We start from the raw sequence: 16940 nt of genomic DNA, 5'->3' as shown, positions 1-16940 counted from the left end.
TGACAGGTTGCTGCTGCCTCGATTGGTTAGTTTGTTTGTGTCTCTTTGGTGTTTTAAATGGCTAGTTTGGACTCTACAAAGGCACACAGTAACACAAACAAAGTAACTAATCGAGGCAGCAGTAGACCAGCAACTCCTGTGTTCTGCGAGGTAAAATTACTGTTTTGTCAATAGAGGCTGGTGGCTTTCAAGAGAGCACAGATAACAGCTTCAGATCCCCGTCAGAAAGGGCTGTCGGAAAGCAGTGAAAATATTCTAAATATAGTGTACACTTAAACTAATATTATGTTTTTTGCTGTCAAACCCGTCCACAGCAGAATATTGCTTAGTTACTGTGTTAATACTCTTGCCTGCATCTCCAAACTGACGATGTGCCGACCGCCATCTACTGTAGGTAACACACTGACTACAGATAAGTACCTCATGAAACCCCACCTCTAAAAATCTGAACTATCCCTTTAATATCTGTGTGACACTTCATTCATGTAAAATCTGTTTCTCCACAGGGTGTAATATTGTGACAGCACATGTATTAGAGGGGATGAGTGTTATTGCTAAGCTTCACACACAAATTCACAAGAGAAGGATTTGAGGGGATTCAAATCCTTTTTATGATGTTTGATGAGTTAAAACCCTCAAAGCCAAAAACTGAATATTTGAGTCACCAGAGAAAGGAGCGCAGCTTGACTGAGGTTGTGTTAATCATTTACGCTCAAAATGGCAGTGACAGAACACCAATATTGATATTATGAGTGTTATTATATTATCTGTTAATAAATTAATCCTGGTGTTTGCCCAAGAAAAATATGGCTTTACCTTCCTGACCGTGAAGTCAAGGAATGCGAACAGCAATAAAAGGTGAATGACAAAGTCTGCCATTCCTTTTTAAGATAGCTTATACTGATTTTCATTCAGTGGTTTTGAGACCTTTTATTTTTATGTTATGTTCTTATGTTACTCATCAGGGCGGCACGGTGGTGTGGTGGTTAGCACTCTCGCCTCACAGCAAGAGGGTTGCCGGTTCGATCCCGGGCGTGTCAGCGTGGGTTCTCTCCGGGCACTCCGGCTTCCTCCCACAGTCCAAAGACATGCAGATTGGGGACTAGGTTAATTGGTAACTCTAAATTGTCCGTAGGTGTGAATGTGAGCGTGAATGGTTGTCTGTCTCTATGTGTCAGCCCTGCGATAGTCTGGCAACCTGTCCAGGGTGTACCCTGCCTCTCGCCCGATGTCAGCTGGGATAGGCTCCAGCCCCCCCGCAACCCTCAAGAGGATGAAGCGGTTAGAAGATGAATGAATGAATGTTACTCATAAGACCTTGTAAATAAATAAAGCTTTAGGACTTGCACTGAATTACTTTGACTTCATTTGTCACATGAGGTCACAAGAACTTCTCACTGATGTTATCCACATACAAGAACTCACCTCCTTTCAGATCTTCTACATCAAAGGGGAACGGGATGTGAACCGTTTCTCCATGGCCGTGTATACCGTGACCCTGATGGTGACACACACACGCACATACAGTACAGTTTATATATCCACACGGTGGCACCACATATGTTATTACTGAAAACACAGAGAGTAAATACATAACGTTAGACAATGCAATATTCACAAGTTAAATTTCAAGCGACTGAGCCAAAAACAAAGGCAACTTAATGTGTGTGTTCACCTGGATTAGTACAGCAGAGTGTGTGAGGGCATCGTTGAGCATGGTAAGCACATTGGACGTAGGCACGACTCCAGGGTCATGACCCCAGGAGGTGATCAACAACCTGTCGTAGGTCTGGACAGAGAAAAACAGGTCAAGGAAAGGATTTTTCCACAGTCGCTGATCACTGAAACTGTGGCGCAAAGGTGCGAGGCATCATGGGAGTACAACAGCTCACCACTCACCCCACTGAGGAGTGATAAATAATGAAAGAATGTATTTAATGTAATATAAAACTTCAAAGACTCTTGACACAAGGTAGAGGGAAATGCTTTAGTACCTCTGTCCTCTAGAAACGATAACAAACATACATAATCTCAGTTGAAAGAGAGGAAGCATCATTCCACACTCACTCAACTTCTCAACCTTTCACTATGTTAACCATTAACTGATTGTTTTATTCTTTTCTAGTTTCCACTCTCAAAGTAACTAAGGAGTAAATCCCACAGTTAAAGGTATACTATGCAGGATTTTCCTAAAAAACCTGAGTAATCCCTTTCAATTATCACTTATGACCCACTAGAGGTGTTTGTGTTTAACTGTAGAGACTCTGCCCCCTACCTGCATTTTCTTATTTTATTTTAATTTTGCTGTGTTCCAGACTTTCCTGGGTGCAGCGCGCAAGTGAGGTTGGGACTTTATAAAAAGGTAGAGACCAGGTGCCAGACTGTGAGCAGCACTCATCCAAGATGAAGCTACGAAAAATGTGTACTGTTTAGCTAAACAGCTAAGCAGTACACTAAAATATGTTTCTGAAAACAGTTGAAGTGACAGATAGGCAATGCAGAATCTTTGATCAGCGTTGCCCAGTTTGACAGTTTGACCGCAGTTGATGAGCAACGTTGTTATTTTTGTTTAAATGCGGTAAGGCCATTGGAAGCACTACAAGCTAGTAGAGTGTTTCATTTCATGCTGTTTGAATATAGTGACAGTTTTTTGGTTATAAATACAGTTTTAAATGGAATACAATGACAAGCACACGACAAGTAGAAAAATATACGCTGCTATGTTCCAATAAAGTGACCCATTTCCATGATATTACCTGTGCTCCCTTGAGAATTAACTCCATCAGATTCTCTTTTGTTCCCTGTCTCACATTCCCAGGATAGTTTAAAAATTCCAAGACCATCAGGAAGCCTTGGAGGGAGGAAATGCAGGTGCACGCTGTGGTATGGTTGTAAATGTGATATGCCAGGTTAAGAAATGAAGGTCGACTGGGACGAAGGAAACAGTCTTGAATCTTACCATTACCATGGAAAATGGCAAGGTCAAAATGTTAAAGGACATGAATCCTTATGAAAGTGACACTGTCCAACCACACCTTTGTTCAGGCTTTTCTTATCACATGTGGGGCTGTTGTTATCTGACAGGTTTCTTCAGCTCAGACAGTATCTGTATCAGCACACATTTACTTTTCAGCTGTGTACCTGCTCTTGTTTAACCTTCCTACCTGATTAATTATTAGTTTGGACAAACCTGGAATATGTCTGGCAGTTTGCGGAGCCGGGATCCTTTGGAAAGCAGCAGAGACGGCGGGCCTTGGCCGGTCACATTGTACAGGTATAGCTTGAACCAGATGGAGCTCACCTCAGGGATGGCCGGGCCAATGTGCTGCAGGGAGAAACAAACATGTACACTGTGTAAGTTCACAGGAGCAGAACTAATGCATATACATGTGCACACATCCTAAGAGAGTTTCATTTCTTACACATATTTCAAATAAACAAAAAAAGTAACAGAGACAAAGGAGAATAATTGTGTCTGTGTTGTTCCACTGTTGGAAAAGCAGAATTTGAAGCTGCTATTAGAGATGTGAGCAGAAAACAAAGAAAGGAATTCATTGAATTCCACTTCACTGAGTCGCAGCAGTGTGAGAATAAACAGCAGCGTGAATGGCACAACAAGAGTTTAACTTCTTTCCCTCCGTCTCTCTGAGCTCAGCTAGAAAGCTGGAGTGTGGCCAGGCAGAGGAATTACTCATGAGCCTTGCCTCCCTTCCTCCCTCTCTCTTTGTGTAGCCTTGTTGTTCGGGGCAACTGCAGGCTGAGTGCCCACAAAGCGTACACGCAGCCACAAATCACTGCGGGCACAGAAGTGTGTACACACAGCAAGAGGACAAACACAACCAAACAGAGCACACACACACACACACACACACACACACACACACACACACACACACACACACACACGCATGAACTGTCGACTAAAACACAAGCACACATCTATAAGACAGTCAACATTTGATTCAACGTCCCAGCAAGACGCACAGTAACCCCTCTGCTCTCCCTCCCTCCAGGCGTCATACCTGAGGCGTGCAGCTGCTGATGGGTCTGATCTCGTTGCTGAGCGGCGCCATCGAGACCAGCAGCTTGTAGTTCTTGTTGAGGACACGGCTGCAGGTGGCTTGGTCCAGACCCAGCAGGCTCTCGCAGCGCAACATGTCCAAGGGGAAACCTGATTGAGGGAAAAAACAGGGACAGTTAAAATTCCATACACAACAGCCTGGGTGCCGAGACTAAGTCAGTGAGTGTATGCATGTAGTTTGCATTCTTGTGTCTTCTGGGACGTGACTGAAGTAACTGCATGGATAGTAGCAGAACAGAAGCAAGCAATGGCTAAACATTTTGTGAGCTGTTTCCGTCTGTTTCTAGTCTTCATGCTAGCCAGTGGTGTAGTCAAGACCACCTTAACCCAGACAGAGTCACGGCCAAGACAAAAGTGTATCAAGACTAAGACAAGACAAAGACTTTGAGGGGCTGAGATAAAGTCAAGACCAGAACAGTGCGAGTCCTGCACAGCATTACAATAAATGTGGAACATGCAAACAATAGGCACTCCTAAAAACTGATCTGAAAAATCTACATTCCCATAAAAACACCCACTAAAACAAAAGAAGCTTCCTCTTCATTCACCTCTTTTATCCCTGTACTGTAAATAAGCCTATATGAACTGTATCTGTATATATGTATGTATAAGTGTCATCAGAAATTTCTTGACTAAATAATCAAACAATAGTACAGAGGTGAATTTTATGTTTTACATGAGCAAACAAGGAACTGAAATCAACTTAACCATCTATATTCAGCGCTCCTTTTTTAGCGATAGTGATGTCCCTGCAGCTGTAGTCTTGACTGGAGACCAAGACCAACTGCGAGTACTACAACACTGAGCTAAATAGCCACTTAATATACATCGATCACACATGAGACAACTGTTCCTTTAAATTGGATGTCTACAGGTATCCAACACTTAAATTAAATGCTTTTTAAGACATATTCATCATAATTTTTTTTACCAAATTTAAGACTGACATTTGGGCAAATCATCTTTTTCATATTAATGGATTGCATGTAAGTATACAGGTAAGTAGTGTATCTGTAGGCCCATGCAGAGGAAGGTTTTATGTAGGAATATTAGAGTGAGTTAGGTCGATCTACATTTTGCCAGCAGGTTAAGTGCAAGGATTTGAAGGAGGATTTGTAGATTTTCACACACAAAGGCTTGACTCATTTTGACAAAAAGAAATTAACGATAAATTAAATGTTCATGGCAATTAAGGTCTCACAAATTCAAATTTAAGACTACTGAATTCTTTTAAGATATAATATCTATAAAAAGAATAGAAGACATTTTAAGGCGTTTTAAGAATTTTAAGAAGCATAGAAAGAGAACAAATTAAGGTCCTTGAAATTAATCTGCAAAGTGTGGATACATCAAATACTAATGGTGTTGAAGAGCAGTGGATCTCATCCAAAAAGCACAGCAAAGATTCTTCCTTTATAGCCATGGTGTTAAGCAAAGTGTTAGCTCCAAGGTGACTTGTAAAGAACGTCTTCTCAAAGGACACAAGTGTCAACTTGGCTTTCCTGGATTTAATAATAACATCTTGCCTCCTAGATGTAAATCCAAGAGGTGTCTATGAAATGCTAATGGTGATAATCAATGAGATAAATCAGTATCAGTGTTGAGTTTTGCAGATGTAATGACTGAGACTCAGACAGGTCAAGAGCTTGATGTTTATATTTTATTCCACCACACAGAGTGGAACAAAACCTTTAAAAGCCAATTACAATACACAATGAGACTGCTGCATCATATTGTATTTTCCAAAAGAGGTTTAGATGTTGACTTTTGCCGTGCAGTGATGATATATTATTATAATAATTTGTATCATTGTGGGCTTAGTTTAGCCTCAGGCAGCAGGCTCTCAGTGCGCTCGCTCCTCAGCAGACGCCTGGAGCCGCAGCTGAGGACGACTGAGAGATAAGACAATCAGAAGTGAGGCATGCTGCCAAACCAAACAAACAGCATCTGGTGGAAACAACGGCGGCTACATGGAAACTCAGAGATTTGCTTTGTCGTCATTGGAGGACTCATTCTCTCCTGCTCCCCCTGGAGACACCAGCAGAACAACACAGCCTCACTCTAGACTGACAGGTATGTGTGACCATATTCAAGAGAAAATATTCAGACACAAGTGACTTGCCAAACACACACGAGTAACACATGTTTGTTAAAAGCAGTACAAACAGAAGATTCACTTCCTCTTTGTTGCTTTCAAAATAGTCTCCAGAAGTTTCATATGAAAATAACGTTTGAATGCTTCATCACTTATTGATTCATTTTTAAAGACCACTAAACAAGTTTAAGTAGTGGAATAGGAGTCATTTACATTGGTTGTCTGCCACTAATGATAGCCCCAAATATATCTTTCCAATAATAGAAAGGCAAGACGAAACTTGGAAGAAAGTGTAAACTGTTAATTTGTTGACAATTAGCAGGTTACCCCTCAAATTATTTTTACCCAGACTGTTGCACGATTGATTTCTGTTTTCACCTGAATTTCATATTATTCTTATTACTTAGATAAACCGGAACATTTGTGTTGTGTCACTGAAAATAATGAACCATTTGTGCTTTGAATTATACACACACACCAACAGGCACTCACACTCCTTCTGCCACGTTCGCTCTGCACATCCCAGCTTAAATTTCTGTTTGATTGATATTTGCAGATTTGAAAGTGATTTTGAAACAACCATTACAAAACATTGGCTGCATTTGTATCACAGATTATGTCAACTGTTGGCAACAAACTAGCAACAAAGCACGAAGGGAGCTGTGTGCAGACAGCAGATATGAGTTTCTGTTTCATTAGCTTGCTCTTGTTGATGCTGCGAAGGCAATGAGAACTTAAGACTAAAACCAGCATGCAAGCCGTGTAATAATACACAAAAACAAATCTGTGGCTGCATTCACAAACATTGTGAGAATACTCTGAAATGAGCTGCTAAGTTAGCCTAAAAATTTCCAGCAAGGAGTCCTAACTTAGGAGTGAAATAGAAAAATTCTCAGAGCCACTCTGGTTGCCCTTCTGTGAGCCTGCCAGGTGTGGACATCTGGCGGAAATGAAATGAGCTGCGTCACAATATGAGACTGAAAGCGCTTAATTGTTTGTGTGATCACTCTGCTAATGAAAGGTTGTGACAGACCCAAGTCATCACTGCTGCACTGGTGCATTTTCCCAGTCGCCAAATGTGTTAGTGTTGTGATCACTTTCATTTCTGGCGTTATTTCGTTATTGCGATGGGAGGAAGATGTGAGCACATCTCTAATGACATCAGCCACAAGCATTATCCTGCAGGATCCAATCTGTGGTGTTTCATTAACTTTGTTCAGTGTTTGGGAAATATTTCACCTACCTCTGTCTTTCCACCGTTTTCTCCTCTGCTTAAGAAACTGATAAGCTTCTAAAAAGTCCTCCTCCCTGCTCCTGACAGTTTTGTTTTTTTTTTACCTTAGGAGCGGTCTTAAGGTCTAAGATGCTTTGTGAATAACTTTTATCTTTACCACAGCCTAGTCTTAACTGTAAGGGGAAATTCTTAAAAAGCGTCATAATTCTAGTGTTGTCACTGGGAGCAACTCTTTGTACGATGCCTGTATGATGCCTGGATCTTGCCTGTATTCAACCATAAAGGTGATGAAAGGAGGGTGTAACTGTATAATTACCTATATTTGGGATATCAGGTCCCTGGTCCTGAGTGAGTTCTTTGTTGTAGCGCAAGAAAAGGATGGTGTTTTTCAGGGTCAGAGCGTGGTCAAAGTAACGCTGGGCCTCGCCCTCTGCTGTGCTCTCCACCTGGAGACAGAGAAACCAAGACATGAATTCAAGTAGAGTGTTTGTGTGCATTTACAGTATGAAGTATTCCTGTGAGAACATCAATGTATAATGTATCTTCTATATTAACTTATTATCCTTTGGTTTTTTATGGCAGAGCTACACTAGATACACAACCAAATCTTTATTTTCTTTGTTTCCATCGCTGGTCTCACCTTCTCTAACTCAGCCAGGAAGCTATCCAGAGTCTCGTCAGACAGCTTACCCACCTCGAACATGGTCACGGCATGACTCTTCAGGTTCTGATAGAGGGACAAAGACACAGAGGATTCAACAATGTACAGTCCATGTCTAACTTTGATATAGATATTAATGTCTCTATTAAGCATTTTAATTTTGAGAATCTGTGTGTGTTTTCTCATGTTCACATCAGGTCACTAACCGGAGACAGGTTGCCCATCATAAGGAAGGCTGTGAGAGTGGAGTCAAAGAGGAAGGCAATCCTCTTTGTGGGTGCAGCTGGGATGCTCAGGCTGCTTACGCTTCCTGTGTCTCCTACAGAGACAGAAAAGAAGACATATAACAAGAGAAACAGCTCTGTACAAGAACACTAAAGGTGCAGTCAACGATGCTGATCCAATGTAGGTTTGTCAAATTCAGCAAATATCTTCCGACAGTCCGCTAGCTGTCTGTTCTGTGTTCACAAAGAGCCCTGGCTCTGTAGATGGTACACACACAAAGTGGCTTGGGATGAGCAACACGGGGCGTTCATGCTCGTGGACAGGTCAAGGGAAAGATCATGGACGTATAAAGAGAAAGGCAGTGGGAGCAAGCGGGGCGCTTCTGAAAGAGCACTGACAGAAGGAGCACATGAGTTTGGGTGTTGAAATCAAATATCACAAGTCTTTCCTCAGAATCACTGACTCCACCTTTAGGCGGCGATCACACCGAGATGAAAGGCTAGAAACGCGACGCCAGTAAAACCATTGCTTTCCTATGATACGGCGCGTCTGACCGGCATTCAAGCGTCTTTTTAGACGGCCGTTTTTCCGGCGTCTTTTTAGACGCTCGTTTTTGTAGACACTTCTTTTTAGACACACATGGATGCTGATGCTATTTATCAATTTCATGTAGGAACTCTTTTCAAACTACACCCACCAGCCGTATCATTGCGCAGAAGAAAGCATGCATCTACTGCTAGTTCACCTAGCACCACTGAGCTAGCCAACATTACAGCTCAGCCAAGGGGGACGCCATTAATGTTTACATCTCATGCTGTCATGAGCACAAGCCTCTCATTGGATTATGGATTATCTTAACTTAAGAAACCAGGTCATGATTTCTAGAGAGAGACATTGCTGTTGAGGTTTTCAAAGTAGTTATTGGCATTTTGAGCACCACAAGCCAAGTGCCATCTATGGCAGACATCTCAACGGCTGATATGTCCCACACTCACACCAGAACAATCCAGATAGCTCTACAAGTGACACGAAAAATACGTTTTTTGGATTTTGGGGTGAACTGTCCCTTTAATAAATGTAATAGCTGCTTGGCTGTGATATGATATTAATCATACAAGCTTGTGATTTAATGAAAATGAAATGCGCTTACAAAGACCAACCCAGACCACTGTCTCTTCCTCAAATAAATGTAATTCTAATAGATTATTAAAATGTATATGTGGTTGATGAACAGCCACTTTGATAATATCCAAATTATTAGTCTGTGCAACCCAACAGCTTTATGCCTTCACGAGCATAACACAGTTAAAATTAGTCCACAAATGAAACCTTTTTAGACAAACACCTATTAATGTGAGAATTACTTTCCGAAGCATGACTGAGCTTTCTTAGGGATTAATTTGCACCGCTGCTTCAAAACTTGAGAAGTAACATCCAGAAAGTACTTTGTGTGCATACATTAAGATGTGAAATTATTTGCATACACTGCAGCGTTTCTGTTTGAGTGCGTTTGAGGCCACACAGACCTTCTTCCAGACTGGTGGTGTCAGTGTCGGTGGCTGAGGAGCCGCCCTCCATGACAGGACTGCCCTGCTCCCAGGACAGCAGCATCTTCTGAGGGTCCATGGTGCTCCTAACACAGAGGACGGAGCCACAGTGATTAATCTAAAAAGCACTCTCACATCCAAGTGTAGTGGTTTATTAAACCAAAATTAATGAGATAGTTTAACATTTAGAAAAACTTTCCTTTCCCCCATGGTGAGTGAGCTTAAATGATTTACTAGGTGGGTGTGGACGAATGGATGCTGGAGACTTCAACTGTTGTAATTTTCTTCCCACAAGAGACTAAGCATCCCAAAATACCTTTGATTCATTGAATGTAATTAAATTTTTGGAAGGAAAAAATTGCGCCTAAAAATTTAAACTAACACAAGTTAATAGGTGAATGTGGTTAAACACATGGCACCACTTCCATTCTTTTTTAAGAAGTGGTGATTGGTTGGTATTGGCTGCCTGTACATACTTGAGTCTGTTGAGAGATGGGGCGTTCTTCCAGGTGGGGTGGAGCTGCTCCGAGCTGATAACCTGACCTTTCTTTACAGCGAAGCCGAGGCGACAGTACATGGAAACTGCATTCTGATGAAACACAGTAAAAACACAGTCAAATGATGCAGAAATCACTGCCATAGACCATCAATCTGTCACATGTTACCCTCCTGGACTTTTACTGTTCAGGTGGGGCCAGACAATGAGAACGGGGAATAAAATAAGAGAGATAAAGAGGATCACACCACTTAACTCGCAGGAAAATGTGATGAGATTGTGGCTGGAAAAAATGCTAGCTCCTCTTTTCACACAGACTTCTCCATTCTTTGGTGGAGGGATTGGTCAGAAGCCGAAGGACAGCGTACATGGTCGCAGCTATTGCAAATTTGCACTTGTTTCCTATAAGACTGCTGATGTAACATCATCTCAAAGTGGTGAGCGGTGATCGTTTATTTTAAGGAGTTGTTGCCGATAACTTACGTTTGCTGTTGACATTTTTGACTGATTATTTTTCTCCGACAGAGCATCAGTGGAAATAACAGACACTGCGTTGCCTACGTTTAGTCAGGCACACTCAGGAAGCAAAGATGTTCATTTAAGTGTTTCAGACTTCAGAACAATCGTTACAACATGAAGGATGGATTGAGTGTGTAATCCAAAGATGTAACCACTTCGATGGACTTGGTTCGCCAGTTGTAAGTAGATTGCTTCTATACACATGATCAATTCAATCAATGCTGATTTGCGAGGGTCTAAAAGAGACTACCTGAACTCTCTCTTGGGTGATGCTCTCTCTACTTTTGAGGGTTTGCATTCTATGTTTTTTATGTCATGTTTAAGTCTTTCATGCTTATGTCTTATGTTTTTATTGTGTTATCTTTACTGAGTGTCTGGTGACTCTGTGGTAACACTGTACTTTCTACTAAACAGTTGATTGCCTTTTTTATTATTTCCTTAAATTACACAGTCATCAGCTTGCCGCCTTGCCATTAAATCTTTCATTCAGTCTGAACAGACAACCTGAGTCAAGTATGGTGGGCTTGATTGCTTTCTGCACCTCAGCACCCCAGAGGTACAAGCTGAGGTCAACCTCTTATCATATCAAAAGAAGGCACAGCGAGGATTAATTTTTTATTTATTTTTTTTTTTCAACTGACTCAAGCCACGAAGCAATCATTACACAAGAGAAAGTTAAACTCAAGTCACGATGGGAAAAGTTCTGCACAAAGAAAACCTCTCAGACATCTCAATCATCTCTGAAGTTACAGGGCTTCTCCTGGAGAATCGCTGCAACCGCTGCCTTCAGCCACTTCTCTTAAGTGCTGCTTTTCAGCGGCAGGAATGAAATGAGACCGAGGGACAGGGGAGTTCAGCTCTTCACACTGGAGGTCACAACACAGAGAGGGAGTTTTGGCTCCATGTCTGATATAGAGTGAATAGGAAACTGGGGAAAACTGGGTCACACTCGAGCACCAATTCGACTGGAATGGTGCTGCTCAGCCCTCTGGTAGAGTCGTGGGGTATGATGGATCTATCCTGAAACAATGGGGGTGTGTGTCACTGCCTATCTCTCAGGTGTACATCTGTGTGAGTGTGTATCCAGAATGAAAGAGACAAATTGTGCAGAAATATCTACTTGTGAGGCTCCATAACATCCCTACTTCTCTCAGTGGTTTGCACACAATTTCTTTTGAAATGCCTACAACAACAACAACAACAAGGAAAAAGACAGCAATGCCAACTGTGATAAAAAAAAAATTATATAATATATATCTATCCAACAAATTGCCAGCAGTCAGGTTTAATAATAGCATACCTTTGGAGAGCAGATTTAAAGGAACGAGGAACAAATATTACTGACAAATGGCTCTAATCTCTCAGATTTCACGCCAAACTTAAATCCAAACCATCAATTAGCAAAAAATAAAAAAGCAGTTCACTATATTTATTTATACAGCTACACTGTGAAGCATACAGAGTCGAAAAGCATGTCTTCAAACCAGAGGAACCAGAGGAAAATTAACTCACTGTTTTGCCTCTGTCAATTTTAGAAAGTGCGGCCATATTCCTAAGATCTACCGTTTTTCCTTCCTCTTGTGAAAAACAGTATTTGACTCTATCCATTACAAAAGGACTCTCACATTCTGCAGCAAATGGATACCCACCTTCACTAAGTCCAAGTCAATTTCCAACACGTTCGCCAACTGAGAGGCACAGGGGGACGAAGGATCAGCAGAAAGAGAGAGAGAGAGAGAAAAAATAAGTGCTCAGTTGAACAGCTGATCAATAAACATACACACACACAGTCATATTACAATCAATGAGCACAGCGGGCGAGAAAACAAAACAAAACCTGAAAAAAAAAAATGTCTAAAGCCTACCTCCGCTACGTTTGTCTGCTCATCGATGGACACAAAGATTTTGTAGAGAAGCGTTTCAAAGTAATCGCCCTGGACACGGTTCATGACAAAGCCTTCCAGCGGGGGCACTGAAAGACACAAAGAGTGATGAACAACCGCACAAACATTTCCGCAGATATTTCTTTTACACTCTTTTATTGAGCAATTGTATTGTTGTTTTTAAATACTGTATGCATCTGTAGTGACACTAAAAGGCATCATTTCAGATCAGTTTATTACCCATAATGCTCGTTTGTGTTTCCACAGTTGTAATTTAGGAACATACAGCAGTGAGTCAGGGTAATTACTCGGAGGGGGGGTAATGGCAGGATGTTTAAACACACACACACACACACACACTGACACTGATGTACCTGAGATACAGCTGTCATCAGATATGGGAACATCCAAGTAGATGAAGCCCCGGTTGTACAAGCCTGGAATGACAAAAAGAAACATATAATAATATAAATGATAAAAATAATATTAATACTAGGGAGACCAATATGATTTTTTCAGGGCAGATTCCAATACTGATTATTAGTAATCAAGGACACTGATAAACGATATTTGGAACCGATATACAGCGGGGGGTTTTCTCAGTGCCTGTGTCATCTCTTAATTGTTCCTAATGAGGACAGAGTGTATGCAGCTGCCTAGAGAAAAAAAAAAAGTCACCTCCAGGATCGTTTCACAGAGCGCTACGGCTTTTTCGTGTAGCTGCATCAAGCGCTTCAAGTTGAAATTTCTGAACTTTTAAGATAGGCACTGGTGACGTCCTTTAACTGAGCCACTGTCTTTGGTGGCTCACTGAACTCTTGTGTTTGTAAACATATTCCCACTAGAAACACGTGTAGCGGTACAAAATGGCTCAGCTGCACTCGCAGAAAATGCCATCAAAGTTAGTGGATGTTTGTCGCGTTTGCGGCGACACATTCTCACCAACTAAAAGAAACAAACATAATCTTTTACAAGGCCATGACTCATCCGGCCGGACTACAGAGGGAGTCACCTTGTTGTTTACAAATACTTCCGGGTAGAAAACCATACATATATATATATATATATATATACATAAATATATAAAATCACATTTTCCACATCACTGTATCACTGTTTAGACTAATCCGATGTTTGAAAAGTCTATAAACACAATGACTGAACAAACATTAGTATTTCTTAGCAGTGTCTGTAATAGGTAATAACTCATTAAACGGTCCGTGAAAAAAATTTTTTCCAGTGGATATCTTAGTTACAACATGATTAAGCTAGCAAAGCAGTTTTGTGTTGCTATGTGTGGTATTTATTCAGTTTCGGGAAATCACGATGTCTAGAAAGCATCAGTGGCTGCAGCTGACAGGGACAGCTAACACTAGCAGCAAAGCTAACATCAGGACGTCATCTGTTAAAAGCCTCCTGTTGTTGGATACGACATGAAACTACTCCAGTTAGCTCAATCATGTTGTAACTAAGACATTCGCTGGAAAAAATATTTTCTTCACGGATGAACATACGTTTAATAAAACGGAGTTAAATCTCTCGGCATCCACTTTCAAGCTCACTGTGTGCTTGTTTCCTTGCGAACAAGAAAAGGGGGAGCGCACATTTCCGAGAAGGCGTGTCCTTTTCAAAAATGCAGGAGGCGTTGCTTTGTTGCCGGCCGTTTTCGCCGGTGTGTTAAACACACTTTAGAAAGGAGTGTCCCCAGACTATCAGAAGGCAGAGATCTCTGATTGTCTGGTGGCGAGACTAGACTAATGGAAGAACATCACCAGCAGAAACACTGGCTGTTTTTGCAAACTCAGTGTTAAACATTGTGACTTTCGTCAGTTATCTTATTGGCTTTTACTTTTAGTAAAAGGCCAACATAACTGTCGTAACTGTCTTTGCATACTGTATGTCTGTTTCCCGTCTGTTTTCACTCATACAAAATCAAACTGCCACCGTGGATTAATAAAGTTGTATCACATTGAACTGAATCTTGTTTAAACAGCTACTTGTATTCAAATTGCCTTACATTTCCTGTATGTAATTGTATTTTTCTTCCCCTTCAGTCACCAGCACTCCAGTGGCCAAGGTTCATGACAGTCAAACTATTCTCTAATTAACATTTAAACTGCGTCAACACGACCTCAGTGCCTGTGCTTCATCTTTGAGATTTACACCAGCATGCTGATGAAAGACCTTGAACTGCAACATCAGTATCAGCCACCACCTTAACATATCAGCTACAAGTATCCATTAACTGTTATACTCTTGAGAAACAGTAAAGTTACAAAAGGTTAGTACATGATGTATCAGTGGCAGAATAAAAAGTTCAACAACTCTTTTTGTCCCCAACTGCTGTCACACTTTTTTATGACACCGCCTTAACAACTACACTGTTTAAACAGCAAATAATACGAGATCTCAAGACGTTGCTGCACAGGGATTGTAAAGCCTTTGGAGGCAACCTGATCCAATAATTCCTGTTGAAACAGGATGTAAGGGGAGGGACAAAAAGCAAACGGATACTGGACCAGATCAAATTTGGAAGAAGAAAGACAGTGAAGCAATCTACTCTGAAATGCTTTTTGCAAGCTGTCACACAGTCCAGATGGAGTTATGGTACCTTATTAAAAAAATAAAGGCTGCATTTTGGCTGCATTTTTGTAGTGCTTTTTGTCCAAAGTGCTTTAATATTTGCCTCACATTTATCAATCCACAAGCAGCAAAAGCTCTGGCCTGACCATCAGGAGCACAGTGGAAACTTCACACCTGTGCTTTTTCTTTTTCTTTATTTTTAATGCAGATTACCATCTAATTGGCATTTGTGTATTTATTACACTCATATTACATAATGAAACAGACTGTTTCACTTATTGACTGTTTCAAAATACAATGCAGCTGTTTCATTACAGGGGCATTAAATGATCGGGCATTATTGATCCACTTAACAACGCAGCTTTAACCACACGTGCTTTCCCTGTGCACACTTGCTTTCTGTCTCCACTACTAACAGCCTCAAGCTTTGTGGAGACTATGTTTTTCATTGAGAAAAAATGACTTTTTTTCCCATCATGATTTTAATTTCAGTGAATCAGGAAACAAAATTAAATAAAGTTGTATTATTAGGAAACAAAGTGTAAACAAGATGTAGTCGTCATTTTGAATTCAGCCCTGACTTTGATGATTCAGATACAGATGTTGCACAACACGTGACGGATACTCACTTAAAACCACGTTGTACTCCATTGATCCGGCCAGCTGAGGACCAGAATCTATCATCTTATCAATGGCTTTCTTCTCTGCTGGAGAACAGATCTGAAATTACACACATGAAACACACAACATTAGAGCATACCTGTGCATGTGGCTTTATGTAGAAAAAAAATCATCTCCAGTGAACAACAGTGGTAGTTCAGTCCTTGGAGGATGAATACATTTGCATAATATATCTGTGAGGATTTTTTTTTTCTTGAGGAGGGGAGAACTGATGGGGAGTTGGCAGATGTTTATTTTTAGTCAGGTGAGATCTCCACATGCGGTGCAGCAAGGGCTCATGGGATGAGCTGCTGTAGCTTGGTGGGTAACGTGTGTGAATTTCAATGAAAGTTTGGTGTGAAAATCGAGCCAACACATAGAATCCAGTCACTTCTTTTATAGATCAATGACACATGTAATGTCCATAAAGGGGAGGGAGGATTAAAAGAATAACCTGGACCTTCCTTAATGTATTAGCTGTATAAGAACCGAACATGAACACATCCTCTTGCTGTATCCATCCCAGCCTGCTATAGAGGTGGGCGATATGGCCATAATCTTCTATCATAGTATTTTGCATTTTATATCACAGTAACTGTATATATTACAATACAGCAACTGCTCTGTGAATTCAAGAAACAGGTTAAAATAACCATATCATATCTCATCACGTTTGATTAATATCTTTATTTGCCTCTCATGAGACAACATTTGAGTAAAAAACAAAAGAATCAAAACAGTAAAGCTGATATTCTTTCAAGATGGCTTCAAGGTCCCTGAGAACAATAATTTAAGGTGTTACCGGTTTGTGTATCTACAACTTTACTCCTTCTTGTCTGCATGAGTCACGTTACATTTTGAGGTAGGTGGATCCACGAGATCACGTGAGAATCAGGCCCTGACCTGCTACATAGCCTTCCCCAAATAGTTCCCACAGTAGAAACCAAATGTCCACC

General features: G+C 41.0%; 1 protein-coding gene across 1 annotated transcript in view; it reads right to left on the bottom strand.

The window, feature by feature from the left end:
* fam91a1 (family with sequence similarity 91 member A1) overlaps positions 1–16940 on the bottom strand; it is a 34157-nt gene that overhangs the window by 6933 nt on the left and 10284 nt on the right. The window contains exons 7-19 of the mRNA XM_049603318.1: positions 15954–16044; positions 13116–13178; positions 12724–12830; positions 12508–12546; positions 10320–10432; positions 9823–9929; positions 8278–8390; positions 8051–8137; positions 7727–7856; positions 4023–4171; positions 3191–3325; positions 1676–1789; positions 1426–1498 (exon numbers count right to left, since the gene is read on the bottom strand). Coding sequence (XP_049459275.1) covers positions 1426–1498; positions 1676–1789; positions 3191–3325; positions 4023–4171; positions 7727–7856; positions 8051–8137; positions 8278–8390; positions 9823–9929; positions 10320–10432; positions 12508–12546; positions 12724–12830; positions 13116–13178; positions 15954–16044 — 1321 coding nt within the window. The remainder of the gene's footprint in view (positions 1–1425; positions 1499–1675; positions 1790–3190; positions 3326–4022; positions 4172–7726; positions 7857–8050; positions 8138–8277; positions 8391–9822; positions 9930–10319; positions 10433–12507; positions 12547–12723; positions 12831–13115; positions 13179–15953; positions 16045–16940) is intronic.

Source organism: Epinephelus fuscoguttatus, linkage group LG17 (assembly GCF_011397635.1).
Source record: "Epinephelus fuscoguttatus linkage group LG17, E.fuscoguttatus.final_Chr_v1".
Lineage (NCBI taxonomy): Eukaryota > Metazoa > Chordata > Actinopteri > Perciformes > Serranidae > Epinephelus > Epinephelus fuscoguttatus.
Note: the sequence above shows the minus strand (reverse complement) of the source record. Positions and strands in the feature narration are given on the sequence as shown.